Source organism: Zingiber officinale, chromosome 1A, assembly GCF_018446385.1.
Source record: "Zingiber officinale cultivar Zhangliang chromosome 1A, Zo_v1.1, whole genome shotgun sequence".
Classification (NCBI taxonomy): Eukaryota; Viridiplantae; Streptophyta; class Magnoliopsida; order Zingiberales; family Zingiberaceae; genus Zingiber; species Zingiber officinale.
In genome coordinates this window covers 181,663,043-181,686,991 of record NC_055987.1, presented here as the reverse complement: position 1 = coordinate 181,686,991, position 23,949 = coordinate 181,663,043, and the positions used below count along the sequence as shown (strand labels likewise).

Below are 23,949 nucleotides of genomic sequence, written 5' to 3'. Positions count from 1 at the left end.
GTCTCCTGCGGAACTTAACACGTTCGACCCAAATTACCTTAAGTTATTAATTCCATTAAATATTAATTTCCATAATTGGTTCCCAGTACTGACGTGGCGAGGCACATGACCTTCTTGGATATGGGAGCAACCACCACCGACTAGACAAAACCTTTATGGAAAGCTAATATTTAATTTCCTAAAATAACTTTAGGTTAACCGAAAAGAACAATCAAATCACAAGGGGAAAAAAAACAAAAGAACACAACATCGAAAAACATATTCGAAATACTAGAATCGCATGCCTCTTGTATTTGGTATTATTTCCAAAAATAACTAGTATGATGCGGAAAGAAAAATTACTAGTTATACCTTTTAGAAAGGCCTCTTGATCTTCTACCGTATTCCTCTTCTAACCTCGGACGTTGTGTGGGCAACGATCTTCCGAGATGAGAACCACCAAGCACCTTCTTCTTCCTTACAAGTTTCGGCCATCAAAACTTCTCCTAGGATGAAGAGGTTCGGCCACCACCACCATGCTCCAAGGGATGCTAGAAAAGAGGCTTCTTTTCTCTCCTTTTTCTCCTTCTTAGATCCGGCCACCAAAGCTATCTCCACCATGAGAAGGTTTCGGCCACACAAAGGAGAGGAGAGGAAAGAAAGGGCCGGCCACACCCAAGGAAGAAAAGAGAGAGAAAAATAATAGAGTTGTTCACCCATGAAGGCACCTCTACCCCCTCTTTTATAATCCTTGGTCTTGGCAAATAAGGAAATTTCAATAAAAACTTCCTTAATTCTTTTGTCATGAAAAGGAAAATTTATTTAATTAAAAATAAATTTTCTCATCTCATCATGTTAATGGCCGGCCACCTTAATCCCTTTAATCAAGGAAATTTTAATTCACACAAGAATTAAAACTTCCTAATTTGCTTCCGGAAATTTATAAAAATTTCTTAAATAATTTTTCCCTTCATGGTGGTTAATAAAAAGGAAATTTTATAAATTAAAATATTTCTTTTAAACATGTGGATAAAAAGAAAGTTATCTCTAAAAAATTAAAATATCTTTTAATCTACAAATAAGGAAAGATATCAAATCTTTTCTTAATCTTTTATAGAAACTTATAAAAGAGAATATTTAATTTTAAACTCTCTTTTAAATCATGAACATGATTAAAAATGAAAGTTTTCTTAAAATTTAAAATCCTCCTTTAATCAACAAATAAGGAAAGATTTCAAATTTTAAACTCTCTTTTAACATGTAGATGATTTACAAATAAGGAAAGTTTTTACCAAAAATTAAAACCATCCTTTTAAACTACAAATAAGGAAAGAGATTAATCTCTTCTCTTAATCTTTTGTAGAAAGTTATAAAAGGAAAATTTTTAATTTTTAAACTCTCTTTTAAAATCATGATATCCACATAAGAAATAATTTTAATACAAATCTTTTTTAATATTCTAGTGGCCGGCCACCTAAGCTTGGGACCCAAGCTTTGGCCGGCCACCTACATGACTCATCCACTTGGTCTTGGCCGGCCCTAGCTTGGGTTCCAAGCTAGCTTGGCCGGCCTCATTGGATGGGTAAGAAGGTGGGTATGCGGTGGGTATAAATCTCTATATACTAGAGGCTACGATAGGGACCGAGAGGAGGAATTGGTTTTGGTCTCCCGATGAAATTAAGCATCCCGTGTTCGCCCCGAACACACAACTTAATTTCATCAATAATAATTCATTCCACTAAAGAACTATTATTGAACTACCGCACCAATCCCAAATTACATTTTGGGCTCCTTCTTATTATGAGTGTGTTAGTCTCCCTGTGTTTAAGATAACAAATGCCCACTAATTAAGTAAGTTACTGACAACTCACTTAATTAATATCTAGCTCCAAGAGTAGTACCACTCAACTTCATCGTCATGTCGGACTAAGTCCACCTGCAGGGTTTAACATGACAATCCTTATGAGCTCCTCTTGGGGACATTCTCAACCTAGATCACTAGGACAAAGCTTCCTTCTATAATCAACAACACACACTATAAGTGATATCATTTCTCAACTTATCGGGTTTATTGATTCATCGAACTAAATCTCACCCATTGATAAATTAAAGAAATAAATATCAAATATATGTGCTTGTTATTATATTAGGATTAAGAGCACACACTTCCATAATAACTGAGGTCTTTGTTTCTTTATAAAGTCAGTATAAAAGAAACGACCTCTAATGGTCCTACTCAATACACTCTAAGTGTACTAGTATAATTATATAGTTAAGATAAACTAATACCTAATTACACTACGACCTTCCAATGGTTTGTTCCTTTCCATTATGGTCGTGAGCTACTGTTTATAATTTATAAGGTACTGATAACATGATCATCTGTGTGTGACACCACGGACCATGTTATCTACAATATAAATTAATTGAACAACTACATTTATCATAAATGTAGACATTTGACCAATGTGATTCTTATTTCTAGATAAATGTTTATACCAAAATCTAGGCTTTTAGTATACACTCTAACACCTCTATCATTCTTACACTAATGCTATCATTATTAAAATATATCATTCATACACTAATGCTATCATTATTAAAGTAACATGTCTGGATATATATATATATATAACAAAGGAGAAAAAAAGATGAGTGTCTCTCCAAGCCACGTGAAATACAATCCTGCACAAACAACAATACAAAGTATACAATCATATATAAGAGTTCACATACAAATATAGCCTCGGGCACCCACGACGAGCAAGGCCAAGCACGAAGGGCATTAGCCAAGGAGTGCTGAGGATGGCAGTGGCCCCCCAGGGCGACAGCAATCCCCCGCGACCGCTAGCTGTCCACCCTGACCGCCAGGGGCCCCTCACAGCTAGGCAAGGTTGAGCCTGGCTCCCCGTGGCTTGTCGTGCAAGACCAGTTGCGGTGACAAGGCGCAACCACCCGAGGTCAGTTGAACCCGTCGGAGAGTAAAGAGGAGACAAAATGAAGGTTACTTATCAGAGATCGTGGTTGAAGAATAGGAATCCCCCCACCTCCATAACCACCACGAACGATATACGAAAAGAAAGAATAGGGCAGAGGGGATCATGTTGGGAAATTTTAGGGCAAATTTGGCGATGAAACTATATTCTTCCAAAAATAATTAAAAATTATTAAATAAAAGTGTCTAAAATAGGTTAATGAACTTAGAGATCTTGGAATGACATAAAACATGTTCCTATATTTTCACATCAATCTCCTGATCATATTAATGACCTCAAATGTTAATTTCACCCAATCGATTGAGATCCATCAATTTTTTAACATGAATAAGTATAAAAAATCTAATTATTATTCCAAAAATCACTCATCTCAATATATTAGGTGAAATTCATGTTTGAGGTCATTTATGTTATTAGGGTATCGATATAAACATATAAGAACTTATTCCATATCATTCCGAGCTCTATAGGTTCATCTTCCGCATTAGGACACTTATTTATTTATTTTTTTAAAAAAAAAATTGGTGACGAATCTAGATATTTGTCGCCAATTGGCGACAAATTTGAAAATTTGTCCCAATTTTTTTTAAAAAAAAAATGCATCCTAAATGTGGCAAATAACCCTAGAAATCTGAGAATGACATGAAATAAGTTCCTATATTCGTATTGATCTCCTAATTATATTCATGACCTCAAACATGAATTTCACCCAATACATTGAGGTTCATAAATTTTTAACACAAATGAGTATGAAAAATCTAATTCTTATTCCAAAAATCACTAATCTCAATATATTGGGTGAAATTCATGTTTTAGGTCATTTATGTTATCATGAAATTGATACAAACATATAAGAACTTGTTTCATGTTATTGCAAGCTCTCTAGATCCATCTTCTGCATTTATGATATATTTTTATTTATTTTTCTCAACAAAAAATTAGGACAAATCCTCAAATTCGTCGCCAATTGGCAATGAATCTAGAGATTCATCCCATATTTTTTAAAAAAATAATACGTCCTAAATGCTACAAATGACTCTAGAGATCTCAGAATGATATAAAATAAGTTTCTATGTGTTTGTATCGATCTCTTGATCGCATTAATGGCCTCAAACATGAATTTCACCCAATACATTTAGATCAGTGATTGTTTAATATCAAAATGACTTTAACATTTTCATACGAACACATAGAAACTTGTTTCATATCATTCCAAGCTTTCTAAGTTCATCTTCCACATTTAGGGTACATTTATTTTTATTTTTTTTTAAATAATTCTTTGGGACGAATTCAGATATTTGTTGCCAATTGGCAACGAATTTAGAAATTCTTCCCAATTTTTTATTTTTTTTAAGAAATGCATCCTAAATGCAGAAGATGAACCTAGGGATATCAAAATGATATAAAATAAGTTTCTATGTATTCATATTGATCTCCTAATCATATTAATGATTTCAAATATGAATTTCACCCAATAAATTAAGGTTCATAAATTTTTTAACACAGATGAATATGAAAAATCTAATTCTTGTTTCAAAAATTACTGATCTCAATATATTGGAAAAAATTCATGTTTGAGTCATTTATGTTATCAAGAGATCGATACGAACACATAGAAACTTGTTTCATGTCGTTTCAACATCTCTAGATCCATCTTCCATATTTATGACACATTTTTATTTATTTTTTCAAAAAAAAAAGAGAAAATTTTGGACGAATCCTCAGATTCAACCCAAAATTTTATTTTTTTTAAAAAAAAAGAAATACGTCTTAAATGTGGTGGATGATCCTAGAGATCTTGGAATGATATGAAATAAATTCTAATGTGTTCATATCGATCTCCTCATCACATTAATCACCTCAAACATAAATTTTATCCAATATATTGAGATCAGTAATCCTTGGAACAAGAATTAGATTTTTAATACTCATTCATATTAAAAAATTTATAAACCTTAATGTTTTGGGTGAAATTCATGTTTGAGGTCATTAATGTAATCAAGAGATCAAGACGAACATATAGGAACTTGTTTTATATTATCCCGAGATCTATAGGTCTCTCTTTCGTATTTAGGATGTATTTCTTTTTATTTTTAAAAAATAAAAATTTTTGCAACGAATCCAAAAATTCGTCGCCAATTGGCAACGAATCAGAGATTTGTCACAAACTTTACTGCATTGGTGCAAGATTTTGCGATGAACTTTTTTTTTTCGTTCCAGTGTTTGTAAATATTGCAACGAATTTCATATTTTAACGTCGATTGACAACGAATTTTGTGATGAAAATTTATTTATTTCTATTTTGCGACGATTTTACTTCGTTGCCAATTAGCGATGAATTATGTTTTCGTCGCGAAATTCATCATAAATTCACAACGAATATTTTTTGTCACAAAATTTCATCCCTAAATGTTTTTTTTTTTTTTTTTTTTGTTGCGGATGCTAGTTCTAAAAATTACAAGACAACTAAGATTTCTTGGTTTTAATAGAGTAACCTCTAGTGTAGCTTTAGAACTTCAATGTTTTGGGGTTGTGGTGAACATGATTGGCACCTCTTAATCCTATGTGTTGATCCAATGGGAATATTGTTTGTAGATTAACACAAGAAAATTTTCAAAAAATCATATGGAAAAACAAGACAACCAGGAATTCTTTGAGGTCACAAGTTTGAATCGCAAAAATAACCTTTTAAAAATGCATGTAAAGTAAAGTTACATATAATAGATCCCATATAGTCAGACCCTTCTCGGGATTTTACATTGGCGGGAGCTTTGTGCACAGATAGCGGGTACATAAATAAATTTAATACTTTTTATTATATATATGTTCTTAACCTTTACAATTTATAGTAGACGCTAGTTCTAAAAATTACAAGACAACTGAGATTTCTTGGTTTTAATAGAGTAACCTCTAGTGTAGCTTTAGAACTTCAATGTTTTGGGGTTGTGGTGAACATAATTGGCACCTCTTAATCCTATGGGTTGATCCAATGGGAATATTGTTTGTAGATTAACACAAGAAAATTTTCAAAAAATCATATTGAAAAACAAGACAACCAGGAATTCTTTGAGGTCACAAGTTTGAATCGCGAAAATAACATTTTAAAAATGCATGTAAAGTAAAGTTACATATAATAGATCCCATATAGTTAGACCCTTCTCGGGATCTTACATTGGCGGGAGCTTTGTGCACAGATAACGGGTACATAAATAAATTTAATACTTTTTATTATATATATGTTCTTAACCTTTACAATTTATAGTAGACGCTAGTTCTAAAAATTACAAGCCAACTGAGAATTCTTGGTTTAATAGAGTAACCTCTAGTGTAGCTTTAGAAAATGGTAACATTGAACTTCAATGTTTTGGGGTTGTAGTGAACATGATTGGCACCTCTTAATCCTATTGGTTGATCCAATGAGAATACTGTTTGTAGATTAACACAAGAAAATCTTCAAAAAAATTCATATGGAATAGCAAAAAACCAAGTGAATCGAGAGAGAGGGAATATTTGATGTTCCTTTTCTTATGTATCAGACATTAAAAAATTTCAACCCTATGTTTACTTTCCTTGTCTATCTAGATTATAGCCATCAGAGGTCCAGTCTCCTCCTAGGAGATTTCTGTTTTGGCAAGTCAAGAAGCATGACTGCTGAACCTCACTCTTCTCTATGTGGCTCTCTTCTCTACAATGGTGGCTATTAGATCAAAGGTGTTCAGTTGCATATTCTTTGTGGCACATGCCAAGCCAAAGGAATTTCTAACCTTATTGTGCTAGTCTGGAACTTTTCGCTTGTATCGTAACGTATTTCTGATGAAAATAAAGTCTTTGGTACAGTTTCTACTTTCTCATTATTGTAAATGTTAAGCATCATATTTGTTTTAAGCTCGCTTTCTTTGTTTCAAACTCTGTTTAACAGGACAATTGAAACCACAATGCTCACATATTATTTCGAGCGATTTTTTTTTTCTTTTGTGTTTTTAATGAATGTTCATGACACAGGAAAAGCCAGCTGGTAGAAATTAGAAGTACTTGTCCTGATCAACATGGAATTATTTTGAATAAAGATGTAAGTTTTGTGGGTATATGTTCTCGACAGTTGTCTCATTCCTTGCACCTAGATCCGATCATGACTCGGAACTGCTGATTAGACGATTTTTAATAGGTCGATCCTTAAGTTTAATCCAAGATGATTACAGTTCGAAATCGCTGGTTCACGATTCGATTCATGGTTCATCACGATTCAAAATTAATATTATTTTAAAAAATATTTTAAAATTATATATTTATTTTAAAATATAAAAAAGGATTTGCACTTATTTAAATTGTCTGCATATACTTGTGATTTTAAAAGAGCACAAAAACCGTTTAAAAAAAATAAAAGCTCCTCTCTCCTAACGATATGAACCATCAATCTAATGGTCAGAATTATTCTTACTCCTTCCCTCTAGATTTTAAGCATAGTTGGTTAGCTAGGATACTAGGATTCAAATCTCGATAACATCAAATAATGTTGAACCGAACCAGCGGTTCTAGTTCATTTCACCTTTGAATCGTAATCAGCACGGCCATAATTGGGCCGGTTATGGTTCAAGCCTAGCTGACCGAGTCAACGAGTAACCAGTCTATTGACTCCCGTTTCTTTTTCATTGCAGAAAGACAAGAAGACCCTAAAGTTAATTAATTATTAGTAGTTTCTGCCAGTAATTTAACATCAAATAACAATAATGTGCATCTTAGGAAAATTGCTGATGCAGATTTGACAAGGAAAAATTGATTCACTGGTATGATTGCCGATTGTATCAGAAGTTGTACCATTAGACACTGCATATGACGACACCGGAGTTCCTTCGTGACTGATAGCGTTCATAATAATACTCGTTGCCACAAAAAATTTGATTGATCTTTCGGCAGTGTATCTTTGTCAATGTAGCAACCTATTATTTGTGGTATTTAGAGAGCTTATAATTTTTTTGTGCCACTCTCTAATTTCTTTTAATCAGCTAGAGGTCTGGTGCATTATCTAGTATAGATGCTGACATCGTTCGGAGTTGATGTGTGCTTTTAATTTTGTTGGAACTCAAGTACGAATGTGGAAATTTTCAAATGTCAAATACATGCAAATGATATTGTAGGAGATAAGTATTGCTACTTTATTTGTCTAGTTACATTATTAGTATTGAAAAGAAATTGTGAATGGAAGAGATGTGGAAGGGGAGAAGATTCTATTGTGAATCATAGTTTAGTTCTATATTGGGAGTTGTATGATTTTATGGTTGGAGTATATTGAATGACAATCAATGAATGTTCTGAATATGTATGGGGAAAGACTTTTTCTCATGCATGGGATTGCAGGAGTTGTAAATCCAGACCTTGAATTGCATTGAACTTAGATGACTCGTATGTGAGCACAATCTACATGCATCAAATGTCTGACTAGTTAAGATAAAATTTACTTAAGTGAATCAATCAATGTTTTGCTAGCTGAATCCTCCTTTTGCTATGTAATGGAAGTATTGATATGTTGATCTAAAATGATTGACAATTAATCGTCAATCCGTGGCCGCCCGAGTGAAACAATCGACCATTGATAGTTGTTGATATTTCTCGACCGAGCAAGTAAAAGCAATAAATGATTTTTATTCAGCCATTTAATGTTGCTAAAGAGAGCCGGTGCATAAGCAATTGTTCCACCTTCATTCCTCTCATTCTTTCTCTTTGTCGTGCACTCTGCTCGATGGCGCTTTTGGTGATAACATTCGAGTAATCATCATGAACAATTTATGTTTTATTGTCTACGTGATCTTCTCGTTATATCTTAGGAAATAGATGTCCAACATTATCTTGAAGTACAATAAGAGGGGATGAATATATTTTAAAGAAACTACGTCAAATACCATCCTCACCATTTCTCTTTCCCACTTGGTCTCGGCCTTCGACTGGGTAGCTCGGAAGCTCTGAAGCTCAAAAGCTTGGTATCTCGGCCGACTCGATAGTTCAGGCACTTGATAGCTCGGCTCGGCACTCGACAAGGTCGAACTCGACTAGCTCGGCTTGGCTATACCAGATAGCTCAGTTATCCCAGACAACTCGTCCTTCCTTCTTTACTGTTTGAGATTATTAAGTTTGAATTGAATTTTTATATAATTTAAATTTAATAATTTCTCAATATCTCCGACAATATCTCTAACCATGAGTGTGAAAATAGTTCTTAGTTCTAGACAGATTTTGAATTCGCTATGACAATCAACAGCATGCATATCTATCCTTTTGTGTAAAATATAATAATATTCTTTATGATACATGCGATATACTTTCTTTTCGTGCTCCAGTTTGTTCAACATGATGTCCACTAAGCATCTGTTGCTTCCATTCTGTTAGGCTTGGGCTTGGCAAAGTGTTGGAGCATGTAAACGAGGTGCATTGTTTGTGTGGTGTGCTTGAAATGGAGAAGATAGTTGAAGAAGTGAACCCAAGTCTGCATAGAGAAGCCCACTAATATTAGTGATGCAACTTTGGATGGCCTGGCTCAAGTTGTCCTTAAATTTACAACTAAAAAGAAGATGCATAGAGAAGCCCATTAATATTTGCATTACTGTTATCTGTGCTATTAAACTCATTATAATTTTTTTATTGATAGATAGAAACTGAGATTGAGAGACTTAAAAAAAAAAAGTTGGCAGAATGAAAGAACTTGTTTCAGGCGAGAGGTCAGAAATGGAAGAGGCATGCAGAAGAACACACATTGAACCTGAGATGAGCACAGCACCAGAGAAGGCCTGCGCATTGCTAGATTCTTGTATGAAAACCTCGATTACATTTTTGGCTAAATCATCGTAATTATCCTGGACTAACTCCAAGTCCATTTAGGTCTTGTTGATCCTTCTGAACTCCTGGCTAACATTGAGAAGCATATTTTAAAAGTTAAACAAGAATATGTGATCAGAAAAGAAATCATCGACAGAGTGAATAAAGAGGGCTGGCTTGAAGAATATGACAAGGTATGTGTTGGACAATGTTATTGCCGGAGATATAGGAGAAATTGCTGAATTGAAATCGTAATTAAATTTCAATTTGTCTATGAAAAGGCTTGAGTTAATAATTGCAAGTTGTCAAGCAGGGAAGGATGAGTTGCTTGAGATGATTGAGATGCCTGAATGACTCGGCTGCCTTGTACGACCAAACTACCTTGTATGACTGAGTCATCGAGTCAGTCGAGTGGTGAGTAACGAATTGTCGAGTCACCAATTCAACCCTCATCAAGTGTCGAGTCGTCGAGTTGGTCAAGAACTCTGAGGGCAAGCCGAGTCGGAAGAGTTGCCCAACTACCAAATGTCACCAATCCCGGATCAATCGCTTACCCAATCGAGAAAGAGATGCAAAGTACTCAGAAAGCAATCCCAAGTTCGAGTGGGTTTCCAAGTGCTTGGAAGTAGAGACTCCGAGACCTACATGCAATTTAGTTTCCTTAAAATAGATTTGTCTCCTTCCAACTGTGCTTCAAGGTTACAAAGGATGTCTATTTCCTAGAATACAATGACAAACTACGATCACCACTAAACACTGATGCTTGTGGCGAACTAAGTTAGTACTCGAACACTATCATGATGACTCTACCGAGCGGAAATGCACGACAAAGAGGAAAAATGGGGGAACAAAGTGAATGGAGATTGGTGTCTCTTGCTTTTGTTTCTCATTGCTCAAGGTCATGGAAGGCCTCCTTATTTAAGAGCTTCATACCTATGTCGTAGTAAATGATCGAATAAAGATCATTTATCGTCATTATACACCGAGCTAGAAACGTCAGTCGTCGACCACCAATAGTCGGTTATTTCACTTGACAATTATGGATTCTCAATTAATTCATCCGTTACTCACTTAAAGAGTTTGCAAAAGAAAGATTTATGTGACAAAACATTGGTCGATTCATTTGGATAAATTTTGCCCCGATTGATCCGGTATTTGACTCATGTAAGTCGTGCTCGCATACGAGTCAACTTGGTTCAATGTAAAATCCGAATCTCTGGATTTGCACCCCCAACGAGTCCATGTATGAGTCTCTTCCCATGTATATTTTCACAATATCAATATTATAAACTAACCCTAGATTAAAGTTTCATTCAATCTTCGAATCTTGTATTTGCAACTAGCACTCTGTTGTTTAGGGTCCTCTGTTGTTTGCAGGACACTAGCAAGTGTACTGCTGGAAGGGGTACTCATTTAAATCTAAAACGGGCAGAAAATGCGAGGGTGACTGTCAGCAAAATTCCAGGTGCATGTTGGCTCCAACGTAGCTTTCCTAACCATGCACGAATTAACTCTCATGACATCTTGCTTCCAGCTAATGGTCAACAATCTAATGAACAAAGTATTTGCTGGGGAGGAATGGATGAGAAAAATATGGTCCTCCTATATGGTGGGGTAGGATCAACCTCCACAACTATTTGAATTCAGGAATGGGTTTCCATCGTTTGATCATTGTTTCGTTTTGTATAGGTGAGGTCAATGTCCATTCTACAAGACGACATAAGGCAGAGGAAAGACTAAAATGCAGGGTAAATTAGTTTTGTTTGGTGCTGGCGAGTTATTCTATTCACTACTGCAGGAACACAAGAAGTTGCAAAATCTGCTTCTCACTGAAAAGGGATGCAATTTATGGATCCAAACCTACTCCAAAACGGGGCACTAGAAAAATTGGAAATGTCAATGGCTTCGTAACTGGGTCCCCTAAATGGTGCAACTCCAGAACTGCTGACACCGAGCTCCCACTCGGGCCATTACAATTGCTGCTTTAAGGAGACAAATAGGTTGTCTACCCGTCACTTCCGCTGGTGATGCAACTCCAGAGCTGTTGGCACCGCACTCCTACTCAGGCCGTTACAATTGCTGCTTTAAGGAGACGAGAAGGTTGTCGACTGCTCCTCTAAATTTTGTCGCTATGCCAGAGGATGCAATTGTCCAAAGTTCAATTGCTGGTTTTTGAATAGATAAAGATCAAATTACTTATTGCATGTGTGTTATTTGTTGGCTTATTGCCTTTGCTTACTTTCTCGAATAAAAGATTTCTTGTCTTCGTGCCACACATCAGCTAACTTGCTATGAGCTAATTAAATAGCTAGTAAAGTGTGGAATAGCTGGCTGGCTGGCTCTTCAATAGCCATGGAAACGGAACAGAGGAATGAAGAGTACACACCAATAAAGCAAGCACGTTACCTTTCACTCTTGAATGTAACAAAGGTTGAGACCTTAATTCAACAGCTAATGCAAAGCTAGAAGGCATGGCCCTTTAGCAGATCACACAACATCGAAGCCACGCTAAGCCACAGTGATCAGAGGGACCATTGTACCACATTTCAAGTTCAATTTAGATGCTTCTTACTGTTCCCAAAGTCATCATAAATTCATAATGAATCCATAGACCATCTACACCATCTTGCAAGTAAATGCTCATTAATAAATGCTCAAGGACAGAAGTCAATACCCGAACCATAACCACTTGCTGCATGAAGAAAAGAGAAGGAAAAAAAAAAATAGGACTGGAGTGAGGAGAGCAAAAGAAGAGTGAGCAAATTAATCCTAAAAAAGGGGGGAAATCTAAAAACGTTGAAAAAGAAAGAGCTGAAAGAGGAGAAACAGGTATGGTGCGTTCTTGACTCCTTCATTAACAACTTGTAAATTTAAAGCCTGACTGATTCCTGTGAGAAAAAGAGAGGGAAAAAAAATTGGGATGTACTGAGAGTGGCACCAGCATCTTAAAGTTGCAATTTAAGGCCAGGATTTGAAGGCATTCAAGTCCAACCAACCAACAAAGATACCCCACGTTAATCCCCTTCTTCAATGCCAGCTTCAAATACCTGCAAGTTAAAGGAGAGAAGTGGAAGAACAAAACTAGCCCGTCAATTCTCTCTTCAGAGTTAAGGACAGTTCAAGGCAGACTTTATTTGCTGGACGGTGGTGCTTATCAAGTTATTGACTGTCATTACTGACTCCAGGTTAAGTTTTGCGGAAGGCAAGCTGCTCATAAGAATTTGGAAAGCCACGGTGACCAGCGAGCCTGATGACCCACCCATAGGATTTGAGCTAGATGATGCCCCCTGTCCCCCTGTCGATCGTCCGTCTGGAAGAATGGTGAAGCCTGAAGGCAGGATGGGTATGTAGGAGGGATCCTCCCCGCTCATGACAATGTTGATCGCTGGTAGATCGATAGGAGAGTAAACCACCGCCGAGCCCGATGCATCAGTGAAGCACTCTTGGAGTATCAACATGGCGTTCTGCCCTGAGTTGAGACCCTATTTATTCACCATCATAAAAGAGGCAATTAAAACTTTCTGACACTGGATGCTTTGTTTTCATTACAATCTAGCCTTCATAACTTGAGTAGTTGGCATTCATTTGCAGGTGAAGGTAATCAGAACTAGGCAAGTACCTATCTAGCAAAATTTTGAAACACAACTTGGTTTGCAATCTATCTAATGAAGTGACCTTTCATACAAACACAATCAGGGAGAGGAAATTAACGGGGATCGAGAAAGGAGACATACACGAAGAAGGGAAATGCAGTTCCCTGGATGGGATCCATTTGTGATATGTGCCACCTCTTGTACAGTGTTGCCATTCGAGAGAACATCCCACTGAAAAGAAGAAGAAAAATACAGCAAAAAGTTACATTATTCGGAAACAACAGGGGGAGTTGAGCATTTGAACCTGTGTTCGAGTTCGTTCGTTCTTGAAGAAGCTGAAGACACTTTCAGGTGATATAGGAAGCCAAATAGAAGTTGCAGCACTGAGAACGACACCATTAGGCTGGCCAACATCAGTACTTTTGTGAAGTGTAACCCTAACTCCTATGTCACTAGGTCCCGAGAGAGTCGTCCATTTATGACCAATTGATGCACCAACATTGGCACAGAAGTTGCTCACCATTCGTTGAGCAAGCTTCATCATACTCCTCTTACCGTCGGGTGACGGAGCAACTGATACAACATTTTAACAAATCATTCAATCATCTAGAATTTAGTTATTTGGATTGTCACCATTATATTTGGCTACAGATTGCAATGGAAATATTATGTACCTCCGGCATCTCTAGTTGGAACTCCAGCAACAGAGAAACAAGCAAATCTTTCACACATTCGCTGAAGAGTGGTGAGCCACCGCTGCGCCCCAAACGCCATACCACTACTTATTAGGTCATTGAAGAGAACATGAACTGGATTTTTTTCTTCAATCTCCACATGATCAACCCAAGTGACCTACATCAAGATTACCAAATGCTGTTCAGTTAAGCTATGAGAACGGAGAAAGACGTAGCTATCATCACTTTACAGTATGCCAATACCTTAGAATAGCCATTAGGCACCTCCTCGATCAAGCAACCAGAAGGAAGCCTCCTTGACTGCGAAGCAAGATGATTATCTCGAGGAAAGTCCACCGAAACATCAGCTACTGCCCACATTCCTTGGTCAATTTGCTGGCAATAGCGAAGAAAGCAGAACTCACGAGTTGGAACCACTGGTGAAAGAACTTGCATCTCCGCATACATCTGCATTCTCTTGGATAGATCAGTATGTAGCATAAAGGAACAGTGTTTGGTACAATTACAAGAGTTTCAAGTAATGCAACATTACCAATATCAACGATCCACTTGAACTTCCTGCCATTCCTGAAGCCAGCACCTCAATAGGCCTTGCCTTGGAAACTATTGTGGGAAACAACTCTTGCCACTTACTCTGAAACATAATCAAATTCGAGTTAAAATGTCGTTTAAGAAGATCATGTGCCCTCTACACAATCAAGATGGAAACGTACTGCATCCATGAACATGTCAACCAATGCCAAAGCACTCATAATGACCAAAGCTGAATCCCTCGATGCCTCAATTCGAGTATCCAGTAACTTGAGTTGTTGGCCAGGCCTCTGGAACATCCTTTCATAAGTTTCAAGTTGAAGCATGTCCCTTCCATCGCTGCCCGACTTCACCCAGAGGGGTTCATCAGTCTGCACTAACCTGATGAATTCCTCCATTGCATTGGTGGCCATCTCCACCATTAGAGGCTTTTCAAGCTCGGAAGTTGCTGTTGGAGCATATGGAAAGGCCGAAGAAGAACTCCGACAGAGAAGGTCAAGATCAAGAGAGGGGCTTAATCCTGGATTGCTATATCCCCCGACCGATAAGTCAAGTGAAGATATGGATAGTGGCTGAACTGGGGGAAGCTGGGTGATTGGCCTTCCGAGGTATTTTGATGCCATACTTGAGACATGATCGAGCTGCAATTGGTAGCAAGGAGGAAGGGAGGCAACATAGTTAACCTTAATTATCACAGGTAACAATGGTGCTCATTCAACAACAAAATTCATGAAGTTAATACTGTACAATTAAATGACGATGACATATTTATGATTATTTAATCTTCATTAAAATTAGATTAACATGTGTTGGTGACTAAAGGATCACCCGTTTAAAGCCAAAGTAGCAAAACAAAAGTGACCTCTTGATTTGTCGACTTGTTGATAACAACTGGCAAACTAGTTCTACTCCAAGAGAATAGAAACCGATTTAGTGATTCAATCTCTTTCTAGATACATTAGAGCAGCAATTTCTGACTCAAACAATGATTGAATTGCCATATTTTGGAGCCATTGTCTACTGAAGCAATAATATGTGTTCATTTCCAAACAAGGGTAGTGAGCTTGATGTTTACCTCTTCCTTCAACCTCGCATTCTCCATGCGCAGCTTCTGCTCGTCGAAGTAGGAGTCCTCATTCGACGGCGGGCCGCCGCAGGAGGGGCAGATGACGTGTTTGAGCGCCTCCCTCATGGCGATGTTCTCGCACCGGATCTTGTCGTTCTCGGCGCGGAGGAGGCAGTTGTCCGTCCGCTCTTGTTGGGCCTGCAAAGTAGCAGAGTGCCATCAAACAACGCCAAAGGTCGCTCCTTTTATCTCAAAACCGTATCAAAATTCAATTTGGGGATCGTGAACAGCAAGCCAAAGAGGATGGAAAACAAAATGATCAAGAGAGGTTAGTTGCCTTCATCTGCGTCCGGCGATTCTGGAACCAGAACTTGATCTGCCGCGGCTCCAGCCCCAGATCCCGGCTCAGTTGCATCCTCTGCTTCTCGTCGGGGTGCGGGCACACCTTAAACATCCTACGCAACAAACAAAACCCATGAGAAGGCGAAGCCAGTGCCGCAACACAAACACCATCAAAATCTCTAAAGCGAGTAGAATGGTACAAGGAAACAGAGCATACGCTTCGAGATCCTGAATCTGGCGCGGAGTATGCCGGTGATACCGCTTCTTCCTCCCCTGTGAGTCGGGAACATCTTGCTCATCGCCGGAGTCCATCCTCGCCGCCGCAGCCGCCGTCCGCCGCTCCCAACGCCCGCACCGCCTCTTTCCTCTCTCCTCTTTCCTTTTTTCTTTCTCTCACTCCCACTGCCACTGCTGCTCTGACTTCAAGCGGTTACAGGTGAGTATCCGCTAAGCGATCGCGCGAGATGATGGCGTCTATTTCCAAGGCGTCGCAACGCTCCCTTCCGCCGCCTCGTGTTCCTCTCCTCCTCCTCCCCCTCCCCCTCCTCCTAAAGGTGGCGCCTTTCAAATCAGTCTCCTCATGATCTGGTCGAGCGAGCCAAATGAGGAAACCGGCGGTATGCGCATCGCTGATATCGGCCGCAATCCAGGCGGATTCGACCGGCTCCGTCTCGGCCTCTCCCCTTATTAAGACGCTACCGAGAATTCCTCCCTTTCTCTCTCTGTATTTAAAGCTAACAGCAACTGACGCGATTTAAAAGGCCGGGGCTTTAAAATTGCTGGATTTTGGACCCATATATAATTATCCTCCTCTCCAAACCATATCTACGTAATTTATTACTTGTAGACTACACAATGATTTTATTTTACTCCGCCAAATTCTTCTCCTACATTTTCATTTTGCTCTCAAATCCTCCTATCACTCCCTTGCTCTTTCTTCATCTACATCCAGCAGCAACCGCTACGTACGTTACTACACTCCAGACATGCATTTGGCCGTAAAATTCACCAAAAAGATTTTATCCTGATCCGGTAGTCATCTTCAATTGTACATGTTCCAGAATTAAAGAACGGAAAGAGAAAGAGAGAGGGCGCGCTGGCGCTGCCTCTTGATCTGCCAGCTCTCTCAGCCACCATCCTCTCATCCTCTCTCATGTGTCCTATTTCTGTCCTCTGAAATAGAAACCAAGTGACCACTAAATGACCACTGATCAATCCAGCTCAAGCTTCAAACCTCGCCACCGCTCATGCTCAAAAAAAAAAAAACTCAATGAACGCAACTCTGAATCCGTCGTCTAAACGAACCCAAGCGTCGATGCAGCAGTGAATCAATGCGAGCAATCAAGAGTTCTGGTCAGCGGCGCAGGGTTATAATGGTTTTCTGGTAGAAAAATTTATGGTTGTGAATTCAAAAACACAAATTTTGATCGATGGATTGGATTTTTGATTGCCGAAAAGGTTAAAAGATAGTCAGCAATTATCTGAAACCAAGCGAACTAACCAGAAAAAAAAAAAAAGTCAAACCACGCAAGATTTGTGGGCTCCTTGAACATAAACAAAAGTTAAAAAAAAAAAAATCTGACACTTCGCAATTATATTTTATTTATTCACGGAGAGGAAGAGAATGCCCGCCTCCATCATGCGTGCACAAGCTGCAATTTTTTTTTAATGTTAAATTCAATTAATCTGTTTTCGCAACCTCAAAAAGTTGTGATCGAACTTTTTGGGGATTTCTTGGGAATGGAGAAAAGAGAGAGATGGTACGGGTGATAATAAAGCTGGGATTTAAGGCCGCCGGACGAGAGTTTGGTGGCGGAAGTCCGATCGCAATAAATAAAAAGCGCGGGACGATGAGCCGAGCATCGCCGTCGCCGTCGCCGTCGCCGTCGGTGGATCTCTCGTCACTGCTTTCTCCGTTTTGCCCCTATCGAGCGCGAGACACGTGCCGGTTTCCCCGCTCATTTAGTTACCTCGGGGTTTGACCGCGCGACCCGGGCCGGCCTAGACAATTCTGGACCGGCCATCCCCAGACCGGAGTCCAACATGACCAGGTTTGTGAGTCGTGCTAGCTATACGCCGACATGATTTTATAAATGTTTTGTAGTAGATTTTATAAGAAAAAAAATCATTCTGTATGAAAAATTATAATTTTAAAAAATATATTTTATAAATTCCTTTATAATTTTAAATCTTGTAACTATTTTTTTTTAATCTTCGCGAATTACATTTAGCCATACATAGCTCAACCCAAGCCAAATTAAATTAGAACTCACTAAATTAAGCCGAATCAAATTTAATATACTTCATTACTTCATCATAAAAATAAAATAATGATATTATTCTAATTATTTTTTTTTGTTTTTATTTATCTGTTAATTTTGAATATTTACAGAGTAAATCAAGAAAGTGTAACTTCGATTTAACTCTTTTTCTTTGAAAAAAAAAGGAAAATATTCATACCTATTTAATTTATAATTTCCCTAATTTAAAAATATATAAATATATATATAGGTCACGGTTGTTTTCACCACATCACACACACCTATCATAAAAAACATAAAGCTTATTATTATATTTACACACTATTTAAAAGTTTACTAAATTAGGAGAATTTACACCAACAGAATTAGTTTTCCTCTCACGATATGAAATTCTTATAAAATATTCATGTCTTTTAGCATACTCAAACACTAAATAGTAATCTAAAAAATCAATATGCACAAATCTACTTCTACAATATACAAAAATATTAATGTCTTGTATGTACTTGCTCACTAAATGTAAGAGCTAAATGCAAGATTAAGAGAGACATGCACTTTGACTTAAATTTTTAAAAAAAAAATTTCTTGAAGAGGTTAATTTTTTTATTTTTAGTTAGGGTTGTATTGGAATGATGATCTAGCCTCATTGGTCATAACTACACACCATTTTTGTATGCATTATGCATTTTTGACCAAATATTTTAGCATATAATTAATACATTTTATTTTATTAAGAGAGCTGAATTGTATGAAGAGGAGTCATGATATAATAGTAAAATTGTTAATGTGTAATTTGGACGTCACTAATTTGAATTGTGGAAACAGTCTCTTGCAAAGCAATATAAGATAGTATACAATAGGCCTTTTCTGGAACCCATATTAATGGATCAAACAACCAAAGGCCAAATTTAATAAGATTAATTAAAAATATTTATTATGCACGGTTGGATAATTAATTATAAGCAAATTAATGATGCAGTTGGTCAATTATCCATCTCAAAGAATACCACATGGTTTACGAGGAACCATCTCTACAATGTGCACTGTGCCATGATTGAGAAACGTCAACTTCTTGAGCCCTTGTCCTTAGTCGATCGATCCACAAAAGAAATGGAATATTAAGCAGTTAATTATTGCCACACAGCCTATTAAACCATAATTAAGGCATCATTCTAATTTAATTTCATTTCATTTTGATCTTGAAATACGAATAAAAGAGAATGCATAGTATTTAACTTTGATAACTCAACCAACTCCACGAGGACCATCAACAGCCTTCTTAAAGTCTACTCCTTTTGTCCATAAACCTCCAAACTTGTTTGATTAGCTTTCATCCTCCTCATTGCCAGCAGCATTTTAGTTGTCATTCTTTGCATTTATGAGCAAATATGTTCATGCATCAAATTAATATCTATATATTCAAGTTTTTTTTCTTAATACCTTATATATAGAGGGTCATTTACTTAATTAGCTTCTTTTATGTGTGTGTGTGTGTGTGATAAATTGAGTCCATGTAGCACATATGCAAATGCTGTGAAACAAAAGTATGAGTTATGTTTTCTTTTTCATATAATTTTTTTTAATTAAGCAAATCTAGATATAGTTTATATACTCTCTATTTTGAAAAGAAACTCTTGTTCTGTCCTTTTTTTTCCTCTGTATTTGTAAATAAATTGATCTCTCTTCTTCTCTAATGGGAAAAAAATTATCTTGGGTTTTTCATTCTCAACTTTATCTTCTTTCTTGCCTTTTGTCTCTCTTCTCTTGATCTGATTTGTAAATCGTGTTGTCTTTTTTTAAAAAAAAATTATTCTATTTGAGTAGTCCCCTCGTGTATAAAATCGATCATAGAGATTTTGTGTGACTAGGTGTGGTCAACATTTTGAATGTTCTCAACAACAAGTCCGTAGGTTCATTGTGTTGAGTTTTAATTCACATTATTCCCTTTGCTTTTGGTAATGCATAAGTGTAAGCTTTTAGTCCCACATTGCTAAGAAAAGAAAGCTTGGAAGGCTTTATATATGGAGTCCTTCCATCCATGCTTAGCAAAATTAAGGGGACCTACACGCATACGTGGGCCGAGCCCAAATCAGGTGGTTTCAGGGGGGTTCGAATCAGAAATCCATAAACTGGGCGCGACGCACGCGAACATCGCGCGCAGGGGGGTGCAAATCCCCAGCTCGTGGGCCTCGCACTTATGGGCGGCCCGATTTATTTTTGTCAGCCCGGTTTAGTTCGCACCTGATGGTATCTGTCCGCGTGATTTGGTCCGCATCTGGTGAGAAAGCAGAAGCAACGCACTTCTTCGAACCGACGTACACTTTGGTTCCTGTGCGCTGCTTCAAGTGTATAAATAATACACTGCCTCACTTCCTTCTCAACTCACTTCAAAGCAAAGCATTCCTCTGCTTTCTCCTTTCTTCTTCCCGAGTTCGAGTTCTGAGGCTTGGTTTTTGAGGAGAGTCTCTGCACCGTGGGCGGCAATAAATTCTCTAAAGACAGTCGGCAAGCCCGACGCTTCAACCGGAGATACACAAATTCTTAACCTTACTCTTATTATCATTTATTGCATGCTCGTCATTTATTGGTGCAATTATAGATTAGATTACTGTGTTAGCGTAATCATATCACAACACATTGAGGATGAAAGTTATTCTCCTGCTATCTCGTGTTCCCACTAAAACCCTTGTATTTTGTATTAAGGCATGTTCATTGTGGGTGAAAGTTGTTCTCCTACTATCTCGTGTTCCCATTAAAACCCTTGTATTTTGTATTAAGGCAGGTTCATTGTGGGTGAAAGTTGTTCTCCTACTATCTCGTATTCCCACTAAAACCCTTGTATTTTGTATTAAGGCAGGTTCATTGTGGGTGAAAGTTGTTCTCCTACTATCTCGTGTTCCTACTAAAACCCTTGAACTTTGTATTTGGGAAAGGACTTTAAGGACCAATATATTGTTTAGGATCAAATGTTTGTTGTTTCTCAACTCTTCTTTATAAGCTAAGATCCTCACACCTTTATTAGGAGATCATCATAAAGTTACAAAATGATCATATCTATGTTATTTATCTATATTTGTTGGTGAAGATGAATATTATTTCTACTTAATAAGATTCAAAAGAATTAATAGGGTTTTGTTTTATAATTGAACTTAAAGAGAGGAGTTGTGAGATATATTGGTGTAATCATGCCCTAGAAATGTAGTTTTGATGTTTGATAGTATTTAAGTTAAGGAGGATAATGCGATGTCTCACTTTCGTGTTAAGAAAACCCTAAAAGGTCAGATGACTCAGATGCAAGGTGATAAAGTTTAAGGAGGCTTAAGTTTGGATTTTTGGTAAGAAGAAAAGTCTAGACAAATCAGGAGATCGGATGTAGGGCAAATGAAGATCTAGAGACACAAAGACTCCAAGCATGAAAGTCCAAGGAACAAGGTTCTTTGGCATGAGGTAAACGAGAGTCAAAGGTAGATGGAGTCTAGGTGAATTCAACCATTAAAATAGCTAAGAACAACGTTGATATAGCTTGAGTGAACCCAATAGGGTTGTCGTTCTCTTTTACACCCCTCCGCGGATCAACGCTCTCTAAGCCTCTATTTGGATGGGATGAGGAAAGGTTCATTAACAAAAGGGGAATGAAAGGGAAGGAATGGAAAGTGAGGGAAAGTAAAATTTTTATGTTCCACTTGTTTGAGAGAGAAGGAAGGTTAATTAACATAACATGTGTTATCTTTTTTGGTAGGAAATGGAGGGGAATTAAAGTTAAATATATAAAATTACAAAATTAGGTCTTATATCTAATTACAAAATTAGAGTGTCGTTCTACGCGCATTTTCACTCCGGAACATTTCCCGGATCACTCCGCAGCCAGAAAGTTACGATCTTGGAGAGGGAGGAGAAGATCCTTCCACATTGAGCCCAAGTCAATTCTTCATCTTCCTCGGAGCGGTCTACAAACATAAAGTTTTCTTGGAAGCTCAACGTTAGTTTTTACTCACTAGGCACTTGTTTTTATTACTTGATATTAGTTTTCTAGAAGCAATCATATTTTGTTTTGGGAGCAGAGAAATTAGGTTGTTTACAAGTATGAGGTTGATTTGTTTGCTCCTTGTGATCCCTACCTTTTTATTTTGATGCTTCCTTTGTTGTGTCTACTCCGATCGATAACTATCTCCTTACTTGTGGAGCTTCTCAGAATGTGTAATTCCAAGGCCAAGTTTTCCTTCCCGATTCACAAGAAACTTCTTTTTCCCTAGGAACCTTTGTCGATGGCGTCTTATGTTGGGACCTTGACGTCCGCTAGAGGGGGGGGTGAATAGCGTCTCACCCAAATCGTCGCTTCCTATAATGGTTAGTGTGCATAGCGGAAATACAAGATAAACACTAACAATAGAAAGCAAACCTAACACGTTGATTTAACGTGGTTCGGAGATAAAGCTCCTACTCCACGGCTGTCCGTAAGGTGGACGATCCCGATTCGTCGGTGGATGATTCCCCGGAGAACTTCCGGCTAGCTCGCGTAACTCCTTGTGGGTGGAGAAACCTCGCCACAACCTCGTACAAGCACGTTAGATCACTTGGGTACTTGGAGACTCTAATTAAGGTTAACCACCACTAATTTCGTCAACCGCAACCAAGCTTCCAATGCTTGGTTATATAGGCCACGGGTTAGAAAACCCCGCCTATCAGTCGACTACCAAAACATGCAGTCGACTGCCCTTTGTGGAAATTCGACCGTTGTAGCCCAACGGCTCGATACCAACCCTCTGTTCGCTACCAGTCGACTGCACCAGTCGACTGATGAAACCACCAGTCGACTGCTACATTAACGCTACAGTGCTGCTACAGTAAACCCTAATTTTTGGATTTTACCCCGAGTACATTCACTCAGCACTCGTTCTCGCCCGACCAACCTAGACCTAGCCTTCTAGCCTCCTCCATCAGCCTTGCGTCCCTCGGATGTCTCCCCATCCTTCACGTCTTGCCTTCTGGAGCTTCCATCAGCCTTGTCATTATTGTCGGGTCTTCCTTTGTCAAGAGGTCGCGCCTCCGGGACTTCATCCATTGCCAAGTCACACTTGGACTTACGTTGCCAAGACTACATGCTTGGACTTACACCGCCAAGACTCATCCTTGGACTTTCTTCCTTTTCCAAGATCACACTTGGACTTACGTTGCCAAGACTACATGCTTGGACTTACACCGCCAAGACTCACCCTTGGACTTTCCTTGTTGTACCTGTATCCTGCACACTCACAATGCATATCAAATACAACAATAAACCTAACTTAAACCTTTGCCCAAACATCAAAACCTAGGGTACCCAGATTGCTCCAACAATCTCCCCCTTTTTGATGTTTGGCAACCCGTTTAAGTTAGGGAAACAATATAGCAATACATATGCAAATAAATATATGTAATCTACACATGCATAAATCATGGAACCTAATCCTAGACTCCCTCTTCACCTAAGCTCCCCCTTGAGCTAGGATTTCTTGCAAAGGTAAACTTCTCCCCTTTTGCTAATAAATGAGCAATCGCTCCCCCTTCACCTAAGCTCCCCCTTGAGCTAGGATTTCTTGCAAAGGTATGTAAGTTTTCCACTTAAACCTAAACTTCTCCCCCTTTGCCATACATCAAAAAGAGCTCCAACAATATCTCAATTATTGGACTCTTTGACCT

The 23,949-nt window shown here is 38.1% G+C and overlaps 1 protein-coding gene across 1 annotated transcript; it reads right to left on the bottom strand.

Annotated features, from left to right (window-relative positions):
- Window positions 1–12,408: 12,408 nt before the first annotated feature.
- Window positions 12,409–16,791, bottom strand: LOC122038560 (homeobox-leucine zipper protein ROC8-like). Its single transcript, XM_042598359.1, has 10 exons — window positions 16,227–16,791; window positions 16,005–16,122; window positions 15,677–15,865; window positions 14,784–15,242; window positions 14,603–14,704; window positions 14,314–14,517; window positions 14,050–14,227; window positions 13,680–13,948; window positions 13,517–13,606; window positions 12,409–13,264 (listed from the first exon to the last, which is right to left on the bottom strand). The coding sequence occupies exons 1-10, from the start codon at window positions 16,319–16,321 to the stop codon at window positions 12,890–12,892; spliced, it is 2,079 nt and encodes a 692-aa protein (XP_042454293.1). The 5' UTR covers window positions 16,322–16,791; the 3' UTR covers window positions 12,409–12,889.
- Window positions 16,792–23,949: the final 7,158 nt, after the last annotated feature.

Excerpts from the sequence above, each read along its gene's own strand:
- LOC122038560 (XM_042598359.1), bottom strand. The coding sequence starts at position 16,321 with ATGGACTCCGGCGATGAGCAAGATGTTCCCGACTCACAGGGGAGGAAG. Across the intron at positions 15,243-15,676 it reads ATGCGAGGTTGAAGGAAGAG|CTCGATCATGTCTCAAGTAT; the intron begins GTAAACATCAAG and ends TACCAATTGCAG. Across the intron at positions 13,949-14,049 it reads TCCAACTAGAGATGCCGGAG|TTGCTCCGTCACCCGACGGT; the intron begins GTACATAATATT and ends ATGTTGTATCAG.